The 25,416-nt window shown below is 38.8% G+C and overlaps 1 protein-coding gene across 1 annotated transcript in view; it reads left to right on the plus strand.

The window, feature by feature from the left end:
- Window positions 1–25,416, plus strand: part of LOC130040773 (zinc finger MYM-type protein 2) — a 133,233-nt gene that overhangs the window by 87,024 nt on the left and 20,793 nt on the right. The window contains exons 10-14 of the mRNA XM_056132802.1: window positions 36–186; window positions 4,946–5,118; window positions 12,540–12,705; window positions 14,201–14,235; window positions 24,331–24,460. Coding sequence (XP_055988777.1) covers window positions 36–186; window positions 4,946–5,118; window positions 12,540–12,705; window positions 14,201–14,235; window positions 24,331–24,460 — 655 coding nt within the window. The remainder of the gene's footprint in view (window positions 1–35; window positions 187–4,945; window positions 5,119–12,539; window positions 12,706–14,200; window positions 14,236–24,330; window positions 24,461–25,416) is intronic.

A 25,416-nucleotide genomic window follows, 5' to 3' on the forward strand; every position in this document is an offset into this window, starting at 1 on the left:
TTTTATACTTACCGAGGTTGCCATTGTGCATTTAGAACAAAGTGCATCAATTCTGCAGCAAAACTTGTTCAGATGACTATAAGAAGTTGCATTGCATAGTTACATATTGTGAATATTGCCAAGAGGAGAAGACTCTTCATGAAACAGTAAATTTCTCAGGAGTTAAGAGACCTTTCTGTAGTGAAGGCAAGTATTTACACTATTGTTCATAAATGTTGTTAAAGTTCAATGTATTTATTCCAAAATATTTTAATATATATGTGTACATATATAGATAAATAACTAAATCCATCTGTGCAGTGATATATAATTTTAGTCTAGTAGAACAGCAGGGTTTTTTTTTTTTTTTTTTGCCATGGCTTCTTTCATTAAAAATACCTGTAAACCGGGGCTGGAGCAATAGCACAGCGGGTAGGGCGTTTGCCTTGCACGCCACTGACCTGAGTTCGATTCCCAGCATACTATATGGTCCCCTGAGCGCCGCCAGGAGTAATTCCTGAGAGCAGAGCCAGGAATAACCCCTCAGCATTGCTGGGTGTGACCCAAAAAGCAAAAAGAAAAAACAATCCTGTAAACCTCTGGGCCTCAAGATGTTTTATCTCTGTTATATAAGTTTGGTAACCTATTTTTCTGTTATAATGAAATTTGAGATCTATTTTGATCAAAGTACTCTTATGTTACTTCTAAATATACAGATTTTGGTATGAAGGTTGATTTTCCGAGTGGAGTAGAAGTTTTTTTCTGCCTTATGTCCATTTACTTTCATGACTTACGATCTAGTCTGCAAAGACTTTTAATAAATCCAAAGAAAAATAACGTGCCATTACTGCAAATTAAAATGTTCAATTTGGGATGTCAGGTTATAGGTAGCAGATTGTAGAAGAGGATTTCAGTTCTTATTTAAATTTTCCTCGTCAAGGTTGTAATTAGAAATCTGGGGGTCTTGTTATTATTAAAAATTATAACTGTTTTTGTTGTAAGTTAGCGTTTGGCTTTTTATTCTTTCTTTGAACTCAGACATTAAATTCCAGAACTTTATAGTTAGAAGCTTATCCTTTGTTTTCTAGTTATTTTCCCCTGGATCTAGTTTGTGTATGGCATTTTATTGCTGGTTGAGGGCAAGAAATGTTTGGAAAATCCTAAATGCTAGTAATACAAGCAATTATCAAAATATTATCAGTAAATGTAATTATTGGCTCCATTTGCACATATATACATTTTACATGTAAGATTGGGCTGGAGCGATAGCACAGCGGGAAGGGGTTTGCCTTGCACGCAGCCAACATGGCCGACCCGAGAGTATCTCGCCTGCAGGGCAAAGCCTGGCAAGCTACCCGTGACGTATTAGGTATGCCAAACACAGTAACACGTCTCACAATTTTACTGGGTCTGCTCGAGCAAAATCGATAAACAGCGGGAGGACAGGACAGGACATAACAACATTACATGTGTAAAAGGGCACTGCTTTTGAATCAAGAGATGATTACTTATAGAGGTATATTATAGAGATAATATTGGTATATTTCACCTGAAATCAAAGTAATAACTAGGTTGACTGTTATTTAAAAATGAAATACAAAATGCAGGAGAGCTTTTCAGTCGCCTGGAAAATATAATCACATGTGTAAATAGCCATGCTCGTATGTGGACCCAGATACTGTTGATTGAACAGTATCATGGGCTTACACATTGCTTTACTATTGAATCTGATACTGTGCTGCTAATTATTATAGAAGTTTTAATACTTGAATTTTTTTCAAACTTCAGTTTACAATACTATTAATTATATGTAAACATATGTTTACATATCATTAATGTAACATTCCAACAACACACCTTTCACTATAGAGTGTCCTGTATCCCATCTCTGTTATTTCAGTAAAACTGAGGTTTTGTTTCATCTGAAGAAAGTGATTCTGAAAGATCACATACTACTCATGATCTTGTATTATACTGATCATTTTTACTATTATTATTTTGAGGTAACGGGAAAATTTGATGTTGCTTGGGGGCTATTTCTGGCTTTTTAGTCTGAATCACTCCTTGTGGTACGTGATGGAATATAACATTGCATACAGGTGGATTGAACATGGGTTGGTCATGTGCAAGACACATGTTCTACCTGCTCTACTATCTTTCTGGCCCCATTAGTATTATTTATTATTACTTTACCAGTCATCTACAAATGAATAGACAACAGCAAATAGACTATTGGTTTAAGTAAAGAATTTTCATTTGTGTGAACTTATTCATATGGATGGGCAAAAAAAGTTTTAAAAGTATGTGTCTTTTCCTCTTTAATAATTTTGTGAGGCCAGCAAGTGATAGTAAAGGAGGTAACTGGCCTTGCCTTGCATGAATGTGGTCCCCCAAGTGTTGCCAAGGATCATTCATGAGTAGAGCCAGGAATAGCTTCACCTGGTGTGCCCAGTACCTCTACCATGAAAGTACATTTTGTACTTTCTCCAACTTTGCTTGATAAAAACTGTCTGAACCGTCTGAAATACCAAAAACTTGTATTTTATGTTAGTCAAAGTCTAATTAGGAAGACAAAGCCAAAAAAAAATAATAAAAAATGTTTTAAAATATAGTTCAAGGTAATAAAAATCATTGACTCGTACATAAATGATTGCCAACTAAATTATGGATATTTGAAACTGTTGAGAGAGTAAAGTTTGGGAAATGTAATTTGTAATTTCAGTTTATTAAGGATAGATTAGGATTTCTTCAATGGAAGTTCATTTTTTAGTGTCACAATGAGTAGAGTTACAAAATATTTTAGTCATTTTGTAGAGGTTATAGAAAATTAAATAAAGTCTATGTAAAAATGACATTTACATAGTAAAAAAGTATTTTACTAATGAAAAAAATAAAACGTTTTCTCTGGAAAATTAAGCTAGAGAGACAGTGCAGCAGGTAGGTCACCTGCCTTGCACCCAGTAGACCCAGGTTCGATCCCCAGCATCCTGTGTTTTCCCCAGCCTTTCCAGGAATGATCCCTGAGCTTAGAGCTCAGGGTAAAGCACTGAGCACTACCCAGGTACGCGTGGAACTTTATGGCTTGAGACTCTGGGTTCAGCAGAACCAGGAATAGAGATCCTCTGCCATTTCCCTCTGTCTCTGGCAACCCACAGGTCATGCCCATAAAGCCACCTCTTGCTGGCGTCAGATAATTTTGTCACCAGCCACCATCCTGATCACATGGCTTTCTCTCCGGGTAGGGAGCAATATGATGCCTGCCATAGACATGCTACCAGACCCTGGGCCAGGCTTTTTGACCCAGGCTCCCCCTGAGGGGTGCATGTGAGAGCCCTCTCTGCCCCAAGGGACCCAGCCTCAACAGCTCAAGAGCTCCGGAACCCAACTGCTGTCATGCTCAAGGCCCTTCCCCACACGCTCAGGCTGAGCCTCATGCATGAGTGAACCTATTCCTGGACCACGAGGCCGGGAATACACTTCATAGGACACACCCTGCCCCTACTCCAGGAGTACCACACCAGATTTGTTGGGATTCAGATTTGTTGGCAACCAATCATAGAGGGAAATAAATAAATAAATAAATAAATATGTATATGCTCGAGCGGGCCCAGTAACGTCTCCATTGGAGACTTTGTTGTTACTGTGTCTGGCATATCGAATACGTCACGGGGAGCTTGCCACAGGCTCTGCCGTGCGGGTGAGATCCTCTCGGTAGCTTGCCGGGCTCTCCAAGAGGGGTGGAGGAATCGAACTCGGGTCGGCCATGTTGGCTGCGTGCAAGGCAAATGCCCTATTGCTGTGCTGTCGCTCTAGCCCTTTACTTTATATATATATGTATATATATATATATATAAAGTGTGTATATATATATATATATATAGTAAAGTGTGTATATATATATATATACACACACACATAAAGTAAAGTAAAACCCTTTCCAGGCCTTTACTTTACGTTATGTATATATATATATACACACACACACACATATATATAAATATATATAAAATTTTCAGTTATATATACGAAAGTTCACTCAACCTTTAACAAACATGTCAGTGATATCCTAAGGAAGGTCTTAGTGGCCCCTGCCAAAATAGAACAGTCTTCACACTCTTTCCTCTATGGATACTTTTTTTGTAGCATTTTCAGTGGTTTTTCATAACAATACAATATATATAATTTTGGTTGTGCTTTGGAACAGGGATTAGGCCTTGGGATGGAAACATCCCGAATTTGGTGGTGAGAAAGTGTAATGGTGGTGGGATTGGTGTTTGAATATTAAATGTAATCAAATATTGTGAACTATCTTATAAAATTAAATAAAAAAATGAGATAAAGCATTGAGCACTACTGGAAGTGTGCCCCTACTCCCCCACCCCACACCAAGAAAAAAGAAAGAAAAGGAAGGAAGGAAGGAAGGAAGGGAGGGAGGGGGAAAGAAAAGAGGGAAGGGGAGGAAGGAAGAGAGCAAAGGAGGGAAAAGTAAAAACAAATGAAAAAGTAAATTTATTTCCTGAAAGTCCCCGTAAGGTCAAGGAAGGGAAGGGAGCAAGAGAGGGAAAAATAAGTAATTTAGTTTCCTGAAAGTCCTCATAGGTAAGCCTAAAAACTTTAAATGCCTATTTACCGAGTATATCAGTAAGGTTTTTAAATCCCTTTCAATGGTTTACATTGTTTAATTTCTCTAAAATAACTATTTGTGATATGAAGCACTGGGACATTACCTGATTTGAATGTCTTAGAATATTAGTAATATGAATCTATGTGCATTACCGAATACACTATTTCATATTCTCCCAAATTTTACATGTTTCTTCTGTTTTAATTATGTTATGATTTGTATATGGAACGGAGTACTTTGTGTATTTATACTTTCTAAAATTTGTGACATCCTTGACTTGTAATGTCTTTCTTAGATCAAAAATCAGTATAAAAAATTTAAGAGTAAAACTTTATTTTTCAGGGTGTAAACTTTTATACAAACAAGATTTTGCAAGACGTTTAGGACTGAGATGTGTTACTTGCAACTATTGCTCTCAGCTTTGTAAGAAGGGAGCAACAAAAGAGCTTGATGGTGTTGTGAGAGATTTCTGTAGTGAAGACTGCTGTAAAAAATTTCAGGATTGGTACTATAAGGCAAGTAACTCATTTTTTAATATAACTATTCGAGTGAATTTGAAATGTTATAGTTTTTACTATTACAAACATGATAGCTTGTTTATGTTTAAAATGTTAACAAAATGGACTTAGTTCAGTTAAACAGTTCATTCATTTTGTCATTTCAGTTTGCTCTTTACAACTTTAGTAATCTGAAGCATAGAGTGACTGTTGCAAAGCTCATTGACTTTTATAGTATGCAGTAGACGATTTGTGGGAAAGTCAAGGGTTACAGGTTGGCCAAGCTACTGTCTGTTACTCTGTTTTGCTGCTGCTTATGTAGGCAGTTCCTTGAAATTTCTCAAAACAGGACAGAAATGAGAATGTGGCTTCTGGCCCGGACAAGGCAGATCAAGGTGCAGCCTTCAGCCCCTCTTATTGGGGTTAACCACCAGGGTATGGTGCTCCCACACACCAAAGGTTTCCCCTGCTCATCACCTTTTCAGGGAAGACAAGCAGGGGCTACCAAGACTAGTCCCCAACAGTTTAACAAACATGGCAATTTTCTAAAATTTAATAACTGTTTGGGATACTTGGATATAGGTTAAAAAAATTCGAATTGTTTTGAATTACGATTTTTTTTTTTTAAGATTTGTCAAATTGAAAGGACTTAAATTTCAGGTAAAAAATTTCAAATTTGGGGCCCGAGAGATAGTCGGGCCCCAAATTTGAAATTTTTTACCTGAAATTTAAGGCATTTGCTTTGCATGGGGCCGACTTAGTTAGATTCGACCCCTAGAATCCCATATGGTTCTCCCAAGCACTGCCAGAAGTAATTCCTGAATGCAGAGCCAGGAGTAACCCCTGAGCATCGCCGGGTGTGACCCAGAAAAGGCAAAATATTAAAAATAAAAAAATAAAAGGGATTCAATCCTTAGAAGTAGATTTTAATAAGATACAAAACATTGATTTATCATTTCAAACTGGTTTTTGTTTTGCTTTGGTTTTTGAATACACCTGGAGATGGTCAGGAGTCACTCCTGATGCTGCTGTGGGGTCTATATAGGATGCTGACTTTTTGTCAGTTATTGGACAGTAGATTGTTGTATTAGTTTGATAGGTTGAATAAGGGTTTTTGAATAAACCATTTATTGTTTAGATTGAATTAGTGACAACATAAAACTCAGTTCTGGTTATGTGTACTGACAGAAATTATAAATGGTGTTTTTTTTTTAACAAGACTTAAGTAACACTTCAGTTCTTACTCTGTAGAAATTATCCACTTAAAATTCTCTCTTTTTGGGAGGGGATGATTCTAGTGCTGTTGGCAAAGAATGATAGGATAGTGTTGAGACCTTACATTCCACGGATCCTGGTTTGAATCCCCAGAACCATATATGGTCCCCCAGCAGTTCTCTGGCTTACTCCTGAGCTCAGTCAGTAATGGACCCTGAGCACTGCTGGGTGTGGCACATAAACAAGCGATTGTCATTGATGATTTCAAATTTGTTGTTTTTGTTCAGTTTGACACATCTTTGTAGGAGTTTTAAAACCTAGGAATGTCTTTCATTGTTGTTGTTCTTTTACTCTTTGTTGTTTTGGTTTTGGACTACACCCAGCAGTGCCCAGGGATGATTCTTGACTCTGTATCTAGGAGATCACTTCTGGCGGGTTGGGTTCCTGAGCCATTTCAGCCACATGCAAGACAAGTGCCCTACTTGATATACTATCGTTCTGTTGTTCTGTGCTCCAGAAATGGTTTTAAAAGACAAATGAAAGACTTACAGTGTTTAAAATGGTGGAATTTTACTTGAAATTAATCAGGCCAAGGCATGAACCCTATTCCCACCTATGGTGGTACTACAGGGACTGGACGCATTTCTGCCAAAAGCCATCGGGTTTCGAGATTTGTTTCTGAGTCTCTGGAATCATGGCCGTTAAGCAGTCCGATCAGGAACCCAAGAGGCCATGCCTGCAGTTATAAAGCTGAGCCGTAGGTCTCCCACATACCTAACTTTTGGCCGTTTGATTTCTTGGTAAACTTGGCCCCAAGTTGTTGGGGTCTGGCCAAAGGCACAGCAGCAATTTTGGAGTATCTGGAAGTCTGACAGTGCTATCACGCTGCTGGATAGTGCGATCAGATTGGCCTATTCCAGTCTCACTAAGTGCCCCATTCCATTCTCACCCTGCCCCTCAGTCCTGTCTCCTCCTGTCCCCCATGCTAGTCTCTCCATGCATTCCATCAGCCTTGGTCTCTTGCCCAACCTCCCAGCATTCTAGGTAGCAACTACTCCCAGGTGAGGTATTATAATCAACATACGAAAGCCCATCCTTCCCTGGTAAGACAAAGATCTCCTGCAACCAGGAGATGAGCTCAAGGACAGAATACCACCTAGGGATGTGTTTCTCCTTTTCCTTAGTCCAACAGCCATCTTAGATTTACTGACTTAATCTTTCTAGTCATTTTGTATGGCACAGTAAGTTATACATTAAACTTGTAGGGTTTCTCTCATAGGGACATCTCATTATAGATCCCAGACTACAGTGCTCAGGCCAGATTAGTCTTTCCTAACCGTAGCAGGGTCCTAATCCAGTTGTTACTCTTTGGATCATGACAGAATTTGTCCATGATCGTGCTCTTTTTTTTTATCCAAAGTTCTAAATTTTTATTTAGTCCTTGAGGCCCAAGCTGACAAGCATTTATTACAATCTGTAAAAAGTTCTTTATAGGAAAATAAATGAACACTGAAGGTATTTAAGGAAAAATTGTGGGTAGAGATCTTGTGGAGTCAGATTCAAGGAAACCTGTGCCAGACATTGCAGAAAATAAACTTCTAGATAAGCTCTGAAGAAAGAGAATGGTTCAGTTGTGCATATTATAACCAGGGCACATCACATAAAAGACCATTGCAAAGAATGATTCAAAGAAATGAAAGGTCCTAAGGGTTAGTATAATTGAAATGGTGATTGGATATTAGGAGTAAAGTACAGGATATTGACCGTAAAGATTCACATCTCTATCAGTGTGTAATGTCTCTTCACATTTACCACCAAACATCTCATGACCGTGCTCTTAACTTATATGTAGTTAAGTATTGCGGTGCTTGGCCTGGCCCATTTCGGTGCCAGTGTAGCTCACAGCTTGCCCTGGGTCCATCCAGTTCCTTATTGGGCCCCTGCTTTGGGGTGCTAGGAACTAAGGGCAGCTGAGACTTAAGTCAAAAAAAAAAAAACAGATGCCCAGGAGTAAATATTACTTGGAGTCAATTAACTCCCAAATTACAAAAGCATAGCATTGTCTTCCTGTGTCTATACAAAAAGGATATTGCTCTGAAGAAAACTATTCAAAAAAGACTTAAGAGGAGGAGAAAAGCATTATTTCACTTAACTAATACAAGTCTACAGAGTCTAAAGTAAAGTAAAGGTAAAGGCCCTCCCATTGATCATCGATTTGCTCGAGCGGGCCCAGTAACGTCTCCATTGGAGACTTTGTTGTTACTGTGTCTGGCATATCGAATACGTCACAGGGAGCTTGCCAGGCTCTGCCGTGCGGGCGAGATACTCTCGGTAGCTTGCCGGGCTCTCCGAGAGGGGCAGAGGAATCGAACTCAGGTCGGCCATGTTGGCTGCGTGCAAGGCAAACGCCTACCGCTGTGCTAAAGGTGATTGTCCAGTTGGGGAAGCAGAGCACAGAGAAGAGGTTAAAGATAAACACTTAGGAATAGGAGTGCCTCGGGAGCACTGTGATAGTTGTAACCCATAAGCCTAAACTCCCTGTGGAGAAAGGACAATCCAGTGTTATCCTATAATATTTCAAGACATTTTTGTAGTAACAGTACATACTATGATTTGAATACACTTCGCACACATTGATAGACATTTCAGAGTTTTATCTAAACATTAAAAGCCTTGTTTTCTACTTACCCTTATCTGTTTTTTTCTTTCTATTGACTTAGTGTACAGAATTAAGATCAGGTTTTTTTCTTAAGTTGCCTGCTTGAATTCCGCTCCTGCATTTTTAATATTTCACCTTAGAGGAAGTACCTTTCCTGTTTGGATTTTTAGTCTGTTGTGATGATTATACAGCATAGAAATGAAATGCTGGGTTATTTTTTTCCAGGATCTGAATGACATAGTCAACTAGAAGCTTGTTTTACTGTTCCTGCACTATTTGTACTCATTAAATAAAATGTTCAGTTTTCAGTGTCTACCTTTGCGCTTTGTCCTTTCTTTGAGAATAAATTACAGAAAGATGGGATGTGATCTTTGAAAGCTGGAACACTTTATACTCAGGGGTTACTCCTGGCTCATGCACTCAGGAATCACTCTTGGCGATGCTCAGGGGACCATATGGGATGCTGGGAATCGAACCTGTGTCGGCCATGTTGGCTGCGTGCAAGGCAAACGCCCTACCCGCTGTGCTATCGCTCCAGCCCCTAAGGAATAATCTTCGATAAGAATTTTTCATAGGATGTGTTTCATTCTTTAATAAAATATGGTAAAGGTAAAGGTAAAGGCCCTCCCGTTGATCGTCGATTTGCTCGAGCGGGCCCAGTAACGTCTCCATTGGAGACTTTGTTGTTACTGTGTTTGGCATATCGAATACTCTCAGTAGCTTGCCGGGCTCTCTGAGGGGCGGAGGAATCGAACTCGGGTCGGCCATCAATAAAATATGATTGGTTGATTACCTGATAAGAGTGAAATAACTCACAGTACTGTAGCAGTATACTATTTGAGCTAAGAAATTTTGAACAAGACATGTGATAATGGTATCACTTAGTAATCACAATTTTTATTTTAAACCTTCATTTATTAACATTTATTTAGTAGAAGAAATAACCTGAATTGGATAAAAAAAGGTAAAAAAAAAGAGCCTGTGTTCTAACTTTGGGGTATGTTTGCTATATAAGAGTTGTTTATCAACACAATCATTTGTTATATTCCTATCTGGGAATTTTGATACAATATTTATTCATAGAACTCCATTTGAGACATAAAATCTCAACTCACATTCTAATGTCCTAAAATATTTAGGACAATCATTATGTACTGCAAAATATTTAGGACAATCATTACGTACTGCAAAATAGTGTTTTATCAACACTTGGAAGTTATAGAAGTCTAATTGGATTGAGGAGATGGCTCAAAAGGCCCACATTTTGTTCTTGGGAGCTTTAATTTTGATCCCTGTCACAAATTAATTCTTTGATCACTGCTATCAGTGACTCCCCAAGCACTGTCAGAAATAGCACAAACGACATCAATAAAAAAGCCAGAGAAGGAGCCTGGAAGAATTGTACAGCAGGTAAGGCACTTGCCTTGCACATTGCCTACTTGGAATCAATACCTGGCATTCCATGTAATGTTCCCGAGCAACAGCAGGAGTAATTCCTAAGTGCAGAGCCAGGAGTAACCGTGGCATCACCAGGTGTGCCTGCCTCCCCCTTCCCCCCTCCCCTCCCAGAAAAACTCATGAAAACAAACTAAAGCCAAAGTAAGAATTAGAGAGATGGTACAGGGGTTAAGGTACTTGCCTTGCATTGCATCACTTACGGGCTGCCAAGCCAAGAGTGAGCCAGACATAGGAGCAATCTGGGTGTGGTTCAAACTTCCCCCTGTTTTTTCTCCCCCAAACACCGAAGTGTACTTTAAAAAATTATAGGAATTAATTTTTATGGATCGGAAGCCTAAGTATGAAAACAACTGTATTTAAGTTAATGATTTATTTCATTGGCACTCATTTATCAAGTCATTAAATAATGAAAAGGGCCATATCTAGGGAAATGGTAATCTTTCACAAATAAGTCTGTCTTTAAATTATTCATCAAGGCAAAAGGGATAGTACAGTGGGTAGGACATTAGCCTTGGAGTTCTGAGTTTGGTCCCCAGCACCCCATATCATCTCTCAGGTCTGTCGGGAATGATCCCTGAACACAGAGCCAGTCAGGAAAAAACCCTGAGTACAGTTAGATGTTACCCAACCTCCCTCCACTCCCACCAGAGTGATTGATTCACCATCATACAGTGCAACTGTATATGAATATTTGTTGGCGTTAGCTTATTTTTTAAGTTGTAACATGGTACTAATTATTTTCCCCTGTTGGTGAAAGTAGTTGTCTTAAAGCATGAATTTTAAATAAGAGTGTTTTAAAATAAAAAATTGGAGTTCATGCTATTAAGATTAATTCATATTTGTTAAAATGCTTAAAATTGCTATATTAAATGGTTTGGAAACGAAGCTACTTCAAGTTAACATCCATCAATTTGTTGTCATAAAATTTTCAGGTCTTACACTTGAGATTGATTTATGAATTATCAGTTGAACCTGAGATTAATTTATAATTCATATTTTTGATGTAATATAATTGTATATTCATTAATAATGTACTGCTCTCAAAACTTTTTTATTTTTAAATTTATTTTCATAGTTGTTCACAATAGTTGATTATATTCAGTATTTCAACACCAATCCCACCACAATTACACCTTCCCACCAAAGTTTCCAAGCACCACTCAAGACTGTCCCACAGGCAGATGCTAGATAATTTATCTTGTATTACTTGTTATGACTAGTATAAGATGTCTGCAAGGGTCTATTTCACAGTGATTCAACAGAAAAGAAAAAAATGTTTAAAAAATAGTATGAGATACCACATAGCTGTGGGATCCTGGGATTGTAACAATGTAAATAATTGGGGTTTGGGGTCATCCCTGCAGCAAGTTGCTCCATTCTGATACTCATTTGTGAGTCTCTGGACCTTGGCCATTAATGTGCTTAAATGGCACCTGGAGGCAGTTTCTAGTGTGGAAGGACCCGGAAGGGCGGGGAGATGGGGAGGGATGGAGTCCTGAGCAATGAGCCTGGCATTTTTGGTCACTGGTCCCACATACCTGGGTTTTTCAGCGAATTTTAGTCTCTTGCATGGGAGGCCAGGAGAAGCCTGTGAAGATCAGCCGTGAGGGTGGTGGTGATTGGTTCCTAGAGGTTTAGGGCTACAGGGCTTCCTCCGTGCAGGCAGGAGAAAGAGAGCCTGTTTGCATCTGAGTTGTCCATAGAATTAGCCTGGCTCATGGTCTGGAGCCATCCCTGCAGTGAGCTGTTCGATTCCGGGATTCATTTGCCAGTTTTTGGATCATAGCTGTTAATCTCTCAAAGCTATTTTGATACTAAAATATATGGTATTAATTTAGTGTAAGAGTTTTGGGGGTTATCTATGTAATGCTATTTTTTGACTTGGGGTAAATATAGAAAGACGTTTTTGACTATTGGCACTTTATTTTTATAAGCTTTCTTAATATGAAAAATAGCTTTGCCTATGATTTATGTTGAAATTCTGTTTTTTCCTTATTACTCTTAATGCATTTTATAATCACTGATACATTCATAGAATTTTTTTTTAAAATACATACTTCACTTTTAAAATGTCTTATTTCAAGTGCCTGATACTTTTCTTCTTAAGGCTGCAAGATGTGACTGTTGTAAATCTCAAGGAACTCTTAAAGAGAGAGTGCAGTGGCGTGGGGAAATGAAGCATTTCTGTGATCAGCACTGCTTATTACGTTTCTACTGTCAGCAAAATGAGCCTAACATGACAACCCAGAAAGGACCTGAAAACTTACACTATGGTATGTAATAGTTTTGGTAGTGACTTAAACCTGTATAATAGCCTTTGGTTTCTTAGTTCTGAATTCATAGCAATAATAAGTACTATATTGTGCCATTAATTTAATCGCTGGAGCGATAGAACAGGGGTATAGGGGTTTGCCTTGCACACAGCAAGCCCGGCCAAGCCGGGTTCGATTCTTCCGCCCCTCTCAGAGAGCCCGGCAAGCTACCGAGAGTATCTAGCCCACATGACATATACAATATGCCAAACACAGTAGCAAGAAGTCTCAAAAATGAAAATGTTACTGGGCCTGCTCGAGCAAATCGATGAACAACGGGAGGACAGTGTTTGTAGTTTAATAGCAGCTTGAAATTCTCGGGGTGGAAATTACCTATATGTTTTCCCTGTAGATCCCTTGCTTTTTAATTATTTCATTTTGGAGCTGCACCTGGCAATGCTCAGGGGTTATTCCTGTCTCTACACTCAGGAATTACTCCTGGAAGTTTGTGGGATTCTGGGGTTGCTGTGGTTGGCTGCATGCAAGGCAATCAGGCAATCACCCTTTTCTGCTGTACTATTGCTCCGACCCCGTTTTTTTTTTTTCCCCAATTTATTTTTCACTTAAATAATACGAGTTTCTATTTGTCATAGAAAATGTGAGGGCTGGAGCAATAGCACAGCGGGTAAGGCATTTGCCTTGCATGCGGCTGACCCTGGCTCACTTCCCAGCATCCCGTATGGTCCCCCACGAATTACCGACAGGAGTAATCCTGAGCGCGTGAGCCAGGAGGAATCCCTTGTACATCACCAGGTGTGACCCCCTTCCCGCCCCCCCAAAGAACAAAAACAAAACAAAAAAACAGATGACCTGTTGTGTCATCCGCAATTTCAAATGAAAGTTATCTTTAGCAGTTCTGGAGTAGGTTGGGATCAATACCAAAAAACTCTTTATACTTGTGACTTAAGTCTCAAAACTCAGTATTGTCCCCTTCCCTCAAGAGCATGCTTTTTGAGGTGACAAATGGATATAGAGTTAATTTACCTTATTTAGCTCTATTTCAGCACTCTAATTTGATGTGGATTTTTTTTAACTTAATTTGTTGGATTTTTTTAAACAATATACTTTTATAAGTAAAATAAAGGCCCTCCCGTTGATCATCGATTTGCTCGAGCGGGCCCAGTAACGTCTCCATTGGAGACTTTGTTGTTACTGTGTTTGGCATATCGAATACGTCACGGGGAGCTTGCCAGGCTCTGCTGTGCAGTTGAGATACTGTTGGTAGCTTGCTGGGCTCTCTGAGAGGGGCGGAGGAATCGAACTCGGGTCGGCCATGTTGGCTGTGTGCAAGGCAAACGCCCTACCGCTGTGCTATCGCTCCAGCCCAATATACTTTTATAAATATATTAAATAATATACTTTTTAAAATACTTTTAAAAATGTACTTTTTATAAATTAAATAAGAAATTAAAATACAAAATTCTGCAGAGAATGATATTTATTTTTTTGCTTTTAGATCAGAGTTGTCAGACGTCCCGAACCAAAATAACAGTAAGTATTAAGTGCCAAATATTGATTTTTATAATGTAGGAATAAAATAATCTAATTTGATTGTGTAATAAAAAATCATTATTTCTGTGCAAGTAGTATTTAGCTGAATTACCAAATATTAACACAAGTAATTCTGTATATTCTGAGGAGTGTAAAGATGACATAGCTGTGACTTTTGTCATTTTCAACTATATTGAGTGAGGTAGAAATTTGAGTGGAAATTAAAGGTAAAGGTAAAGGTAAAGGCCCTCCCGTTGCTCGAGCGGGCCCAGTAATATCTCCGAGCGGGCCCAGTAATATCTCCATTGAAGACTTTGTTGTTACTGTGTCTGGCATATTGAATACGTCACGGGGAGCTTGCCAGGCTCTGCCGTGCGGGCGAGATACTCTCGGTAGCTTGCCGGGCTCTCCGAGAGGGGCGGAAGAATCAAACTCGGGTCAGCCATGTTGGCTGCATGCAAGGCATACGCCCTACTGCTGTGCTATCGCTCTAGCCCGAAATTGAATAAATATATATAAATTATAAATTAAATATATTACACTGGGCCTAAGAGATACTGCACCTGGTAAGGTACTTTCCATGCATGTGACCAACCCAGTTTCAATCACTGACACCACATGATCACCTGAGCACTGCCAGGAGTGATCCCTGAGCACCACCAGCTATGGCCTCCATACCAAAAGATATATATATATATATACACACACACATATATATATATATATATATATATATACTTAAAATTTATGAAAAGCTTCTAAAATTTAGTCGACTAGAAACTTGTCAAGTAAACAGATAAAGTGAATAATAATGGGTAAATATTTTAAAAGATACCATTAGGACATAATTGTAAAGGAATCTGCAGTGGAATTAATGGGGATTGAGGGTGAAAGGATAGAGCCATTTTTTTTTTGACATTTGTCTATTAAGTTTATTTTTCTTCCTTTTAAACTGTTATTTTAACATCAAGTGTTTCTTAGTACAGCCTTTAAAAATTTTTTTTTAAATTTTATTAGTTCACAATTTTTGATTACATTTAATATTGAAACACCAATCCCACCACCATTACACCTTCCCACCACCACCAAATTCGGGATGTTTCCATCCCAAGCCCCAAGCCCTCTCCCAAAACACAACTGAAAGAATATATTTTGTATTGTCTGTTATGAAGAACTGCTGAAACATGCTTACAAAAAAGTGTTCATATAGGAAATAGTGTGAAAATTGTTCTATTTTGGCAGGAGCCATTAAGACATTCTATAAGATATCACTATCATGTTTTTAAAGTTTGGGTGATGTCAGCTTTGGTATATATATCTGAAAATATGTATATATGGATATACATATATACATATTTCCTTTATGATTTGTTGTCTACTGTCTGAACCCCATCAAATATGGTGTATTAATTATGGAGAATGGGTAGGGAGTATCTTATGACATGTTGTGCGGCCACAAAAGCAGTTCAGGAATAGGTTCACTGATATGTGTGTGGGAGGTGGTTTATAAGAGTGACCCCTGAGTCACCAGAGACTGGGGGAAACAGGCAGAGGATCTCCGCTCCCGGTCCCTTTGAGCCCAGAGTCGAAGGTCACAAAGTTCCTCATTACCTGGGTTCTGTGGGACTTCACTCATGCGTGAAGCTCGACCCAGGCATGTGAGGTATGGCTTTGAGCGTGGTGGTGGTTGGTTGTGGAGGTCGGCTGCCTGCCGGGGCTAGGTCCCTTGGGGCAGAGAGGGCTCTGCTACCCCCCTCCCCACCCCCCACAAGCGCCCCGAGTGGAACAGCGTGGCTCAGAGTCCGGTGGCATGGCTATGGGGGCCCCATGTTATGCTCCCTTTCGGGAGAAGCAGCAGAGCCAAATTTTTAATGGCTTTGTGGATTTATTTTTGAAATAGAAATCTGGAGATTTATGTTGGAACTGGTAGAATCTGGAAGTTTTTTCTTGGTGATACTAAATTCTGCTTTTATATCATCATTTTAAGAGATTTTGGTTGAAAGCGTCCATTTATGTTTAATGGTTACAAAATAAAATAATACTTTGCTATATTTTGAAGAACAGACAGCCTGCCCTGTGTATGCTAAGTCTAGAGTTGGAATAGTAGTATTTATCCGAGGGAATAAATACTTTATCCATATAAAGTTTTTATGAAGTCCATTAATTGGGTTCACAGTAAGTCTGGGCTAGTTCTTGTTTTGGTAAGAAAGATTAAATCATTTATTTGTTTGTTCTGACTACATATTAGAAAAACTAGGGGAGTTTTTGGGGTCTTTGAGTGACTGGACTTCAACCCAAAAATTCTCTTTTTGAGAAGTTCTTAGGGCTTGGAGATGTGAATAAGCGGTAAAGCATATGACTTGTATGTGTGAAGTCCCTGTGTTTGATCCCTGGTGCCCAGAATAGAGCTGGAGATGGGGTGAGCTCTTCTGATGATTTTAATATGAATCACAGCTGAAGAGGCCTCATGAACAAGAGATTGGCGGTTTTATATTTGTTCAGTTATTTTTCATACTGATGGATTTATTATCCTAGAAAAGTAGTATGTTTCCCTCTGCTTTGCATCCCCTGTCACAGGAGTCTGGAATTCATCTGTTAATTCCTCTGTCTGGATACTGATCTCCACCCACAAAATGGAAATATTTTAAAGTAATGTAATTGGAATTTTCATAAATAAATTCATCTGACTCATCCAAACATTACTTTTATTCTGGTGAGGAATATATAGCTGATCATTCCCTGTTTTGTTATATTGGTTCAAAGATTATACATTTGAAACGGATTTAATATAACTTTTTTCTACTACTGCAAAATGAAATACTCATTAGTATTGTATGACAGAAGAATGGAGGAAACATTGTTAGCAAGGAAGAAAATGTCAGTGTGCCATTGCCATGCTTTCCTTTCTTCCAGAGTTCTCTGCCATCCTTATAAGCTTTGTAAATCTTTTTAATTCTCCTCCTTTGTCCTATAAAGATAAAGAACTTAGCTGTATAATTTTGGACAAGTTATTTTCTTACTATTTTTTTGAATTTTCTTATTGTGAAATGTGGCTAAAGGTAGTACCTGCCTCAGGATTTTTTAGTATGAATAGTAAACACATGGTAGCTCTTTCTGAGGTTTCAGATGGCATAGATATTATTTGTGGATTATAGGTAAGAACATAGACTTTGACACTAGCTAAACCTACTTTATTCCTGCCACCAAAGCTTTTAGCTTTAATAAGTTATGTAACTTGGAGTCCAGAGCGATATTGTACAGTGAGGAGGGCACTTGACTTGCATGTGACTGACCGGGGTTTGGTCCCTGGCACTTCATATGAACCCTCTAGCCTGCCAGGAGGTAAGCCCTAAGCATCACTAGGTGTGACTCTTCTCTCCCCTCCCCTCCCCCCCAAGAAAAGTTATGTGACTTCTGTGCTGCTTTTTCTTCATCTGTCAAATGAGTCATAAAAAGACCATGTTATAAGAACTGAATTGAGTTTCTAAATTAAACCAAATTGAGTTCCGAACTAACTCAAGTGCTTTATATAGTATACTATAGACGGGGTAGCTTATAAATTACAAATTATTGGGGCTGGAGCAATAGTACAGCATTTCCTGGCACCACATATGATCCCCAGAGTACTGTGAGGAGTGATCCCTGAGCAGGGAGACAGTAGAAAGCCTTGAGTACTGCCAGGTATGGCTAATAACAAAACAACAAATTATTTCTGGAAATTGGGAAGTCCAAAATAAATATACCAGCATGTATGGTTTCTAATATAAGGACCTACTTCCTGCTTATTGAAGACCATTTCTTTTAGCCTTTTTTTTTCTTTTAGGTTTTCCAATTTTATTTAAAAACATTTTTTAACAGTTATTCGTAGTTGTGAAGGCCATTTCTTTTGTTATGTGTCCCAGTGCTAAAACAGGTGAGAGTCTCTTTGGTGATATTTTTTAAGGGTATTCATTCCATTTATGAACGCTCTCTTTTCATAACTAAAGCCTACACCTTAAAAAACTATCTCTTTGGTTAGAGAATTTTAGAGGGACATGAACGTTGTTCCTAGCACGAAAGTCACAGATGATGCCTTTTGTCATTAGAAGTATTTTGGGTACATGAGTGTTTATAAGTTGGCATAGGTATTGCTTATGGACTTAAAGTAGGAGGCATTATCAACAGAGATTGTCACCAAGTGACATAGTTTGATTTGTTGAAACATTTGCAGAATGATATATGGTTAAACATGAAACAATTTTAGAACATACATAATTTGGAATCCTTTATTCCTGGGGGGGGGGGGGGGGGCTTCTAGAGTATTTTTCAATCCAGATTAAACCTAACCTGTGATTGGTATTTAGTATTCCTGTTTGGTATCATTCATTTGAGAAATAACTGATGTTTGTTTAAAAAATCCTGATAAGAGATATTTGATTGGTGAAAGATTTGAAGTAGCTGTTTGGTAGCACTGTAGCACTGTCATCCCGTTGTTCATCGATTTGCTCCAGCAGGCACCAGTAACGTCTCCATTGTGAGACTTGTTACTGTTTTTTGGCATTTCGAATATGCCATGGGGAGCTTGCCAGGCTCTGCTGTGCAGGTGAGATACTCTTGGTAGTTTGCTGGGCGAGAGGGGTGGAGGAATCGAACCCGGGTCGGCCGCTTGCAAGGCAGAAGCCCTACCTGCTGTGCTATCGCTCCAGCCCAGCTGTTTGGTACGTTTCATTTTTTCACTTGAAGGTTAGTAACTTGCCTGCTATTAAGCAACAATAGTATTTGTTTTTTGGTTGCTATTTATTGTTTATTCTTTTGTTTTTCCAGTTTTGGGGTCATACCCAGCAATACTCAGGTATTACTCCTGGCTCTGCAGAATGACTCTTGATTCAGGGGACCATATAGAATGCTGGGGATAGAACCTGGGTTGGATGTGTGCAAGACAATTACCTAATGTATCTTTCCAGCCTTAACAGTAGTATTAAAACCAGTTTCCCATGTCACTTATTTGTTTATTACTTTGTTACTGCTGATAAAGTATGTTGTTTGAAATCCTAATGAATCCAAAATATGACCCCCATGACTATATATCTATTATTTCTAACATAAGATAGCCACTATAAAGTTTTTACATTTTAATTTATTTTTGACCCTCACCCATCTGCGCTCAGGAGTTACAGGGGACCCAGTGGTACTAGGGATCAAACCTGGACGTCCTGCATGCTTTGCATGTGCTTATCTCATTGAACCACCTTTCTCCCACCCAAGAAGTTTTAAGATTTGTACTCTTCTAGACCTCCATATGCACAGATAAGCTTCCTAAATAATACAATACTTAAATCTTCATTAATCCTTGTGAATTTGTCTACTCTCTAATTTATTGTCCTTCTTATTTGTCTGCTCTCTAAGAAGTTTGTCCTTCTTAAATTAGTATTTGCAGGACTTTAGAGAATATTGGTAGAAATACACAGAGTGGTAACAAAAATGTGTTACCTGGGGCACATCTTCTCATTGAGTTTGATGTAGGCAAAAGTTTTGCATTCTTGTTTCTTATAAACAAATTTCCTTAAAAACAAAAGCAAAAACATGCTTTTTATATTTTTGTGCTTTCTGCTAATTATTTTCCAGCATGAAATATTAGCATAAGTGTGCTGTCTGGTGCCCCTAAGCACAAGTCTTCTGGAGGAAATAATGTGATCTTTGTTAACAAAATGAATACAGTGTATTCAAAAAAGAGATACGAAATTTCCTTTTAGATAAGGTAGCTGTAAGTGCTAAAATAAATCCTATAACATGGTGAAGCTGTGGGAAAAGATGGAATAGTGACTAAATTTGTGAATTCATGAGTGTATGACTAAATTCTTTTTAAAATATTGTGGGTTTTTTGTTTGTTTTTGCTTTTTGCGTTATACCCGGCAATGCTCAGGGGTTACTCCTGGCTCTGCACTCAGGAATTAACTCCTGGCATTGCTCGGGGGACCATACAGGATGCTGGGAATCAAACCCAGGTCGGCCCCATGCAAGGCAAATGCCCTACCTGCTGTGCTATTGCTCTAGCCCCTCTTTTAAAAATATTGTGAATAATGTTTTGGAACTTAGTAGTGACACATGAACGTGACACAATGATTTGGAAAATTTTAAAACCTATACATTTTAATTTGACCTGGTATAAAAATGCTAAGTTTGCTGGTGAAATGTGTTATGCAGATCAGAAAGCAGTGAAAGAATATCTGTCAAGCATTATGCGGGTGAAAAGTTACAGGGACTTTCATGTTTTCAGTGCTATAAGTTTATGCAAATGAACCATTGCAATTTCAGTTGTTACCTAAATTCCCTGGGCTTTAAATATTTCAGAGACTCTGTATCCTTTCTCAAATGTAAGTTTGACTGTAAATCTTTAACAATACATGAGTGGTAATGGGGGGAGGGGAATGCCTGATTATCGTTGGTGGGTCAAAACAGCATGAACAGTTTCTAAAAGTTTGGAAATTGGTTCCACAGCTACTTCCTTTTAGAACCTGAAAACTTATCTTCACAATGATAACCTTGTCTTAAAGGTTTTATTACTGAATAATTGCCATGAACTCAAAAACACCCATCTCCATGTAGTTTTTTAATACCCCCAACTCTGTTCTTCTCCCTCCCCCTGCACCCCCATTCCTGGGAATTCTTTATTACTGATGACTTGATGAGATTATAGAGCTATATCTTCCATAAAAATATCATAAGACTAGAGGAACAACCAGCACTACATGTTTACCGGCCTCCTGAAATTTCCTGTTTGGTTTTGCAAGCGTCTTATGCCCTATACTATTGCTCCAGCCCTTTTGGGTTTTCTCTAGAAAAGCCTTTTTCCATCTCCTTCGGCGGAGGAATCGAACCCAGGTCAGCCGGGTTGGCTGCATGAAAGGCAAATGCCCTACTGCTGTTCTATTGCTCCAGCCCAGTTTTATAAAGTAGTTCACAATATTCGGTTACATTTAATATTTGAACACAAATCCCACCACCATTATACATTCCCATCATCGTATTTGGATGCTTCCATCCAGAACCCCAACCTCTGCCCCAAAGCAGAACTGAAATAATCTATTTTGTATTGTTTTGAATGAATTACTGAAAATGCTCCAAAAAACCTTTCCTTAGCGGTGTGTGAAGATTATTATATTTCGCCCAGGGGCCATTAAGCCCTTCTGTCACTGTCACTGCATCACTGTCATCCTGTTGTTTATTGATTTCCTCTAGCAGGCACCAGTAACGTCTCCATTCATCCTAGCCCTGAGATTTTAGCAAGTACCACATTGGAGGCTCTTTCAGGGTCAGGGGAACGAGACCCATCATTGTCACTGGGTTTTGGCATATCGAATATGCCATGGGGAGCTTGCCAGACTGCCATGCAGGCAGGATGCTCTTGGTAGCCTGCTGGGTTTTCTGTGAGTGAGAACTAGACAATAAGAGGTCAGCGTGGCCGCTAATGTGTCGTGCACTTCTGGGAGCTTGGCTTTATAGTCTCTGGATCTTGGCCTCTGATGGAATTACACTGTGAACTGAAATCTTTTATTTTGTATTGTTTGTTATGAATGAATTACTGAAAATGGTCCAAAAAACCTTTCCTTAGTGGAGAGTGTGTGAGGATTATTGTATTTTGTCCAGGGATCATTAAACCCTTCTATAAGATTACTAATATGTTATTAAGGGTTGAGCCTTGTGTGCTTATATGTGTGTGTGTGTGTATATAATATCTGTAAAAATATTTTTCCCTTTAAGATTGGTGTGAGGCAGATTCTTGATGTTAACAAAGGAGACCACCATGATAGACAACTGGAAATCAGTTTCTAGACACATTATTTATTATATTGGCACCGATTGAAACATCATTAAATGTGTTTCTGTAAATAAATATTGGGGAAATGTTTGACCAGACCGAAAGTCTTTGAATTTTGAATGCTGTAAAAAAGAAAAAGGAGAACTTAAAAACGATTCATACTTTGCACAAATAAGTGTAGAAAACTTTGGGAACTTGAAGAAGATGTGTAAGGTTTTTTTCTCAGATAAGGCAGAGGCAGTGCAATCTGTCAATGAAGACGTGGGCAAAATATCACAATATCACATTTTGAGATGAATGGCAACCTTAGATTTACAAGAGGTTTCTTTAATTAAACAACTAAATATTGTAATAGAATTTTGCCTTTAAAAAAATTGTCTGTGACAAAAAGACTGATATGCTATGCTTGAAAAAACTATCACTCAAATGAAGAAGCGCCACTATTTTATACCTAATATCTAGACATTTAAAATATTTGACTTGAGAAGCTTAGCTGATAAGGCCAACTTAATATTTAAAAAGAAGTTAGAAAGGTTGGGGTGATGGGGAATCCCAGACACTGTCCACAAGTTCCAAGGGTCAGACTCATTGTTGGGATTCAACTGCCAAATGTTACACTGTCTTCATTGATGTCTTTCTCTTTAATTGAATAGTTTGTCAACCTCTCCCTTGATTTTCATGAGGTAGCCCAAGGTTGAGAGCACTAACTATATATTTCCTTATGGCATATTCTGCAGCTCCATTAACAGTTAGACAAAGACATTGGTCAATGTTTGTGTAAGATTTGAAGAGCCTAATCTTCCCCTGGTACACTTATTACAAAATACAGTATGTGTTCATGATACTGAGTATAAGTACTCTATTTTGTATTTCTTTGTACTATCTACATGTCTGAGTGAAAGTCCTGAATTTATGCATTACACAAAATGTTATAGCTGAGTGTTGTATTATTAAAGAAATACTATATGCAATTATAAGTATAAAGTGGTTTTGAAGAGAAACAGGTTATATGTATGCTCAGAGGCTCAAAGCAACCTTTTACGGCAAATATCTGCCATATTTTGGTAACTGTACAAAACTTAACTACCCCTGGAGTGCTGGAGTGATAGTACAGTGAGCAGGGCTCTTGCCTTGCACATGATTGACCCAGGTTCAATCCCCAGCCTCCCATATGATTCCCCTGACCTAACCAGTAGTAATTTTTGAGTTATGTCCTGAGCATCGCTGGGTATGGCTTCGCCCAACCTCTCCACCTGCCCAAGTAATGAAAATTGTTAGGGCCAGAGTAATAGTATAGCAAGTAAGGCCCTCTTCTTGAACTGGCCCAGGTTCAGTCTCTAGCATCTCATATGGTTCCGCAGCCAAGAGTTATCCCTGAGTCTGCATTCATGAATAAGCTTGGAGTACTGCTGGGTATGGCCCAAAAACTAGTGAAAAAATAGTATTCCATATTTTATTTATTTAACTTTTGCTTTTTGGGTCACACCTGGCAATGCACAGAAGTTACACCTGGTTCATGCACTCAGGAATTACTCTTATCGGTGCTTGGGGGATCATATGGGATGCTGGGAATTGAACCTAGGTCGGCTGTGTGTGCAAGGCAAATGCCCTACCCGCTGTGCTATTGCTCGAGCCCCTCTATATTTTATTTTTACCCCATTGATAGGTAGTAGGAAAACACCTTATCTTTGGTCGCTTAGGGACACGTCTTTAGCTTGCTTCAAATTTTTTGTGTGTAAGGGGGGTGTTGTTTATTTTTGCACTTCAAGTATTGCTGTGATGAACATGCTTAAAAGACCTTGAGATACTGTCCTATAGGGTAAGCTCCAAACAGTGAAATTGCCTGGATCCAGGAAATGCGTAACCTAATTCTGATTATTATTTTAGTAATTTTTTGCATCTCTTTGTTGTTTCTTTTGTGTTTATACACACACACACACACACACATATTTTCTTTCTTCAATAAAGGGGGTTAGCTTCAAATAGCCATAATAGCGCATGAGCTAACATTCTTGCCTTTGTACTTAAAAGTATTATATATTTTTTTCATATTTGAAAAATAATTTTCAAATGGTATTAGAATGAAAACTTACTCTGCTTTGCCAGTAGTTAGTATAGATTCCTATCGATCTTTTCAGATTATAATTATGGTAGAAAGATAGCAGTAATTGAATTTGGCTCTGCTCTCACATTATTGTATGTTTCCTTCTTCAGGATCAAGAAGCTAGATACTTATTAAAACAAAGAGGTAATAGAATATAAAGACAAAAATAAGGTTTTTCTCTGCTTCTCTTTAGGGTTCAGCACCACCCCCTTCTCCAACACCTAACAAGGAGATGAAGAACAAAGCAGTTCTTTGCAAGCCTTTAACAATGACAAAAGCTACTTACTGTAAACCTCATATGCAGACAAAGTCTTGTCAGACAGGTAACTTAGGAAAATTACAATTATGTACTCTCATAGACTTTTGCTTGGAATTAAATTATGTCACAAATGAAAAAAGTGTATTACGTTTCCCTGGGGTGGGCATAGGGGCACAGCAGAGATAGTAGAGAAGTGCAGTGGGTAGAGCGCTTGCCTGACATGTGGCTCAACCAGGCACACCTAAGTCAGTCAATCCCTGGCACACCCTGAACACTGCCAGGTGTGTTCTACCCTAAAAAGAAATTTCTTTGGAGAGAGGTAGAGAGATAGTACAAGGGCTAAGGTTCTTGTTTGCTTGTGGTTGACCCCAATTTTAAAATTCACTACCACATGTGGTTCCCTGACCTCTGCTGAGTGTGGCCCCCTCCAGGAATGAAATTTTTCGTTAAAAATATTCACTTGAGTAAGATAAAATATTAACTCTGAGGTACAGCTCCTTAAAGTGTAATCTGCACTGATAGCAGGATGTTTGTTTTTTTTTTTTCCCAAATCAGATTTAGATAAAGCACTGTCCTCCCATTGTTCATTGATTTTGCTCGAGTGGGGCCAGTAATGTCTCCATTGTGAGACTTGTTCCTGTGTTTGGCTTATCGAATACATCACGGGTAGCTTGCCGGGCTCTCCGAGAGAGGTGAAGGAATCGAACTCGGCTCGGCCAGGTCGGCTGCGTGCAAGGCAAACACCCTATCTGCTGTGCTATCGCTCCAGCCCAGATTTAGATAAAATCATTCATATAAGTTTCCCTTGATTTTAAATGGTTCCTGTCTTCTTATTTTATTAAACAAATGCTGGTGGAGGGTGGCAGGAAGCTATCTGGTAGGATTTCCGTGTCTATCAAATGCTTTTTAAAATTTTGGGGAAGGGTAGGCCAAATTTAGCAGTGCCCAGGGGCTGCTCCTGGCTCTGTGACTCTTGATGATGCTTGTGGAGTCATCTGAGTCGCTGGTTATTTGAGCTGG

The sequence above is a fragment of the Sorex fumeus genome, unplaced genomic scaffold (assembly GCF_029834395.1).
Source record: "Sorex fumeus unplaced genomic scaffold, SorFum_2.1 ptg000095l, whole genome shotgun sequence".
Lineage (NCBI taxonomy): Eukaryota > Metazoa > Chordata > Mammalia > Eulipotyphla > Soricidae > Sorex > Sorex fumeus.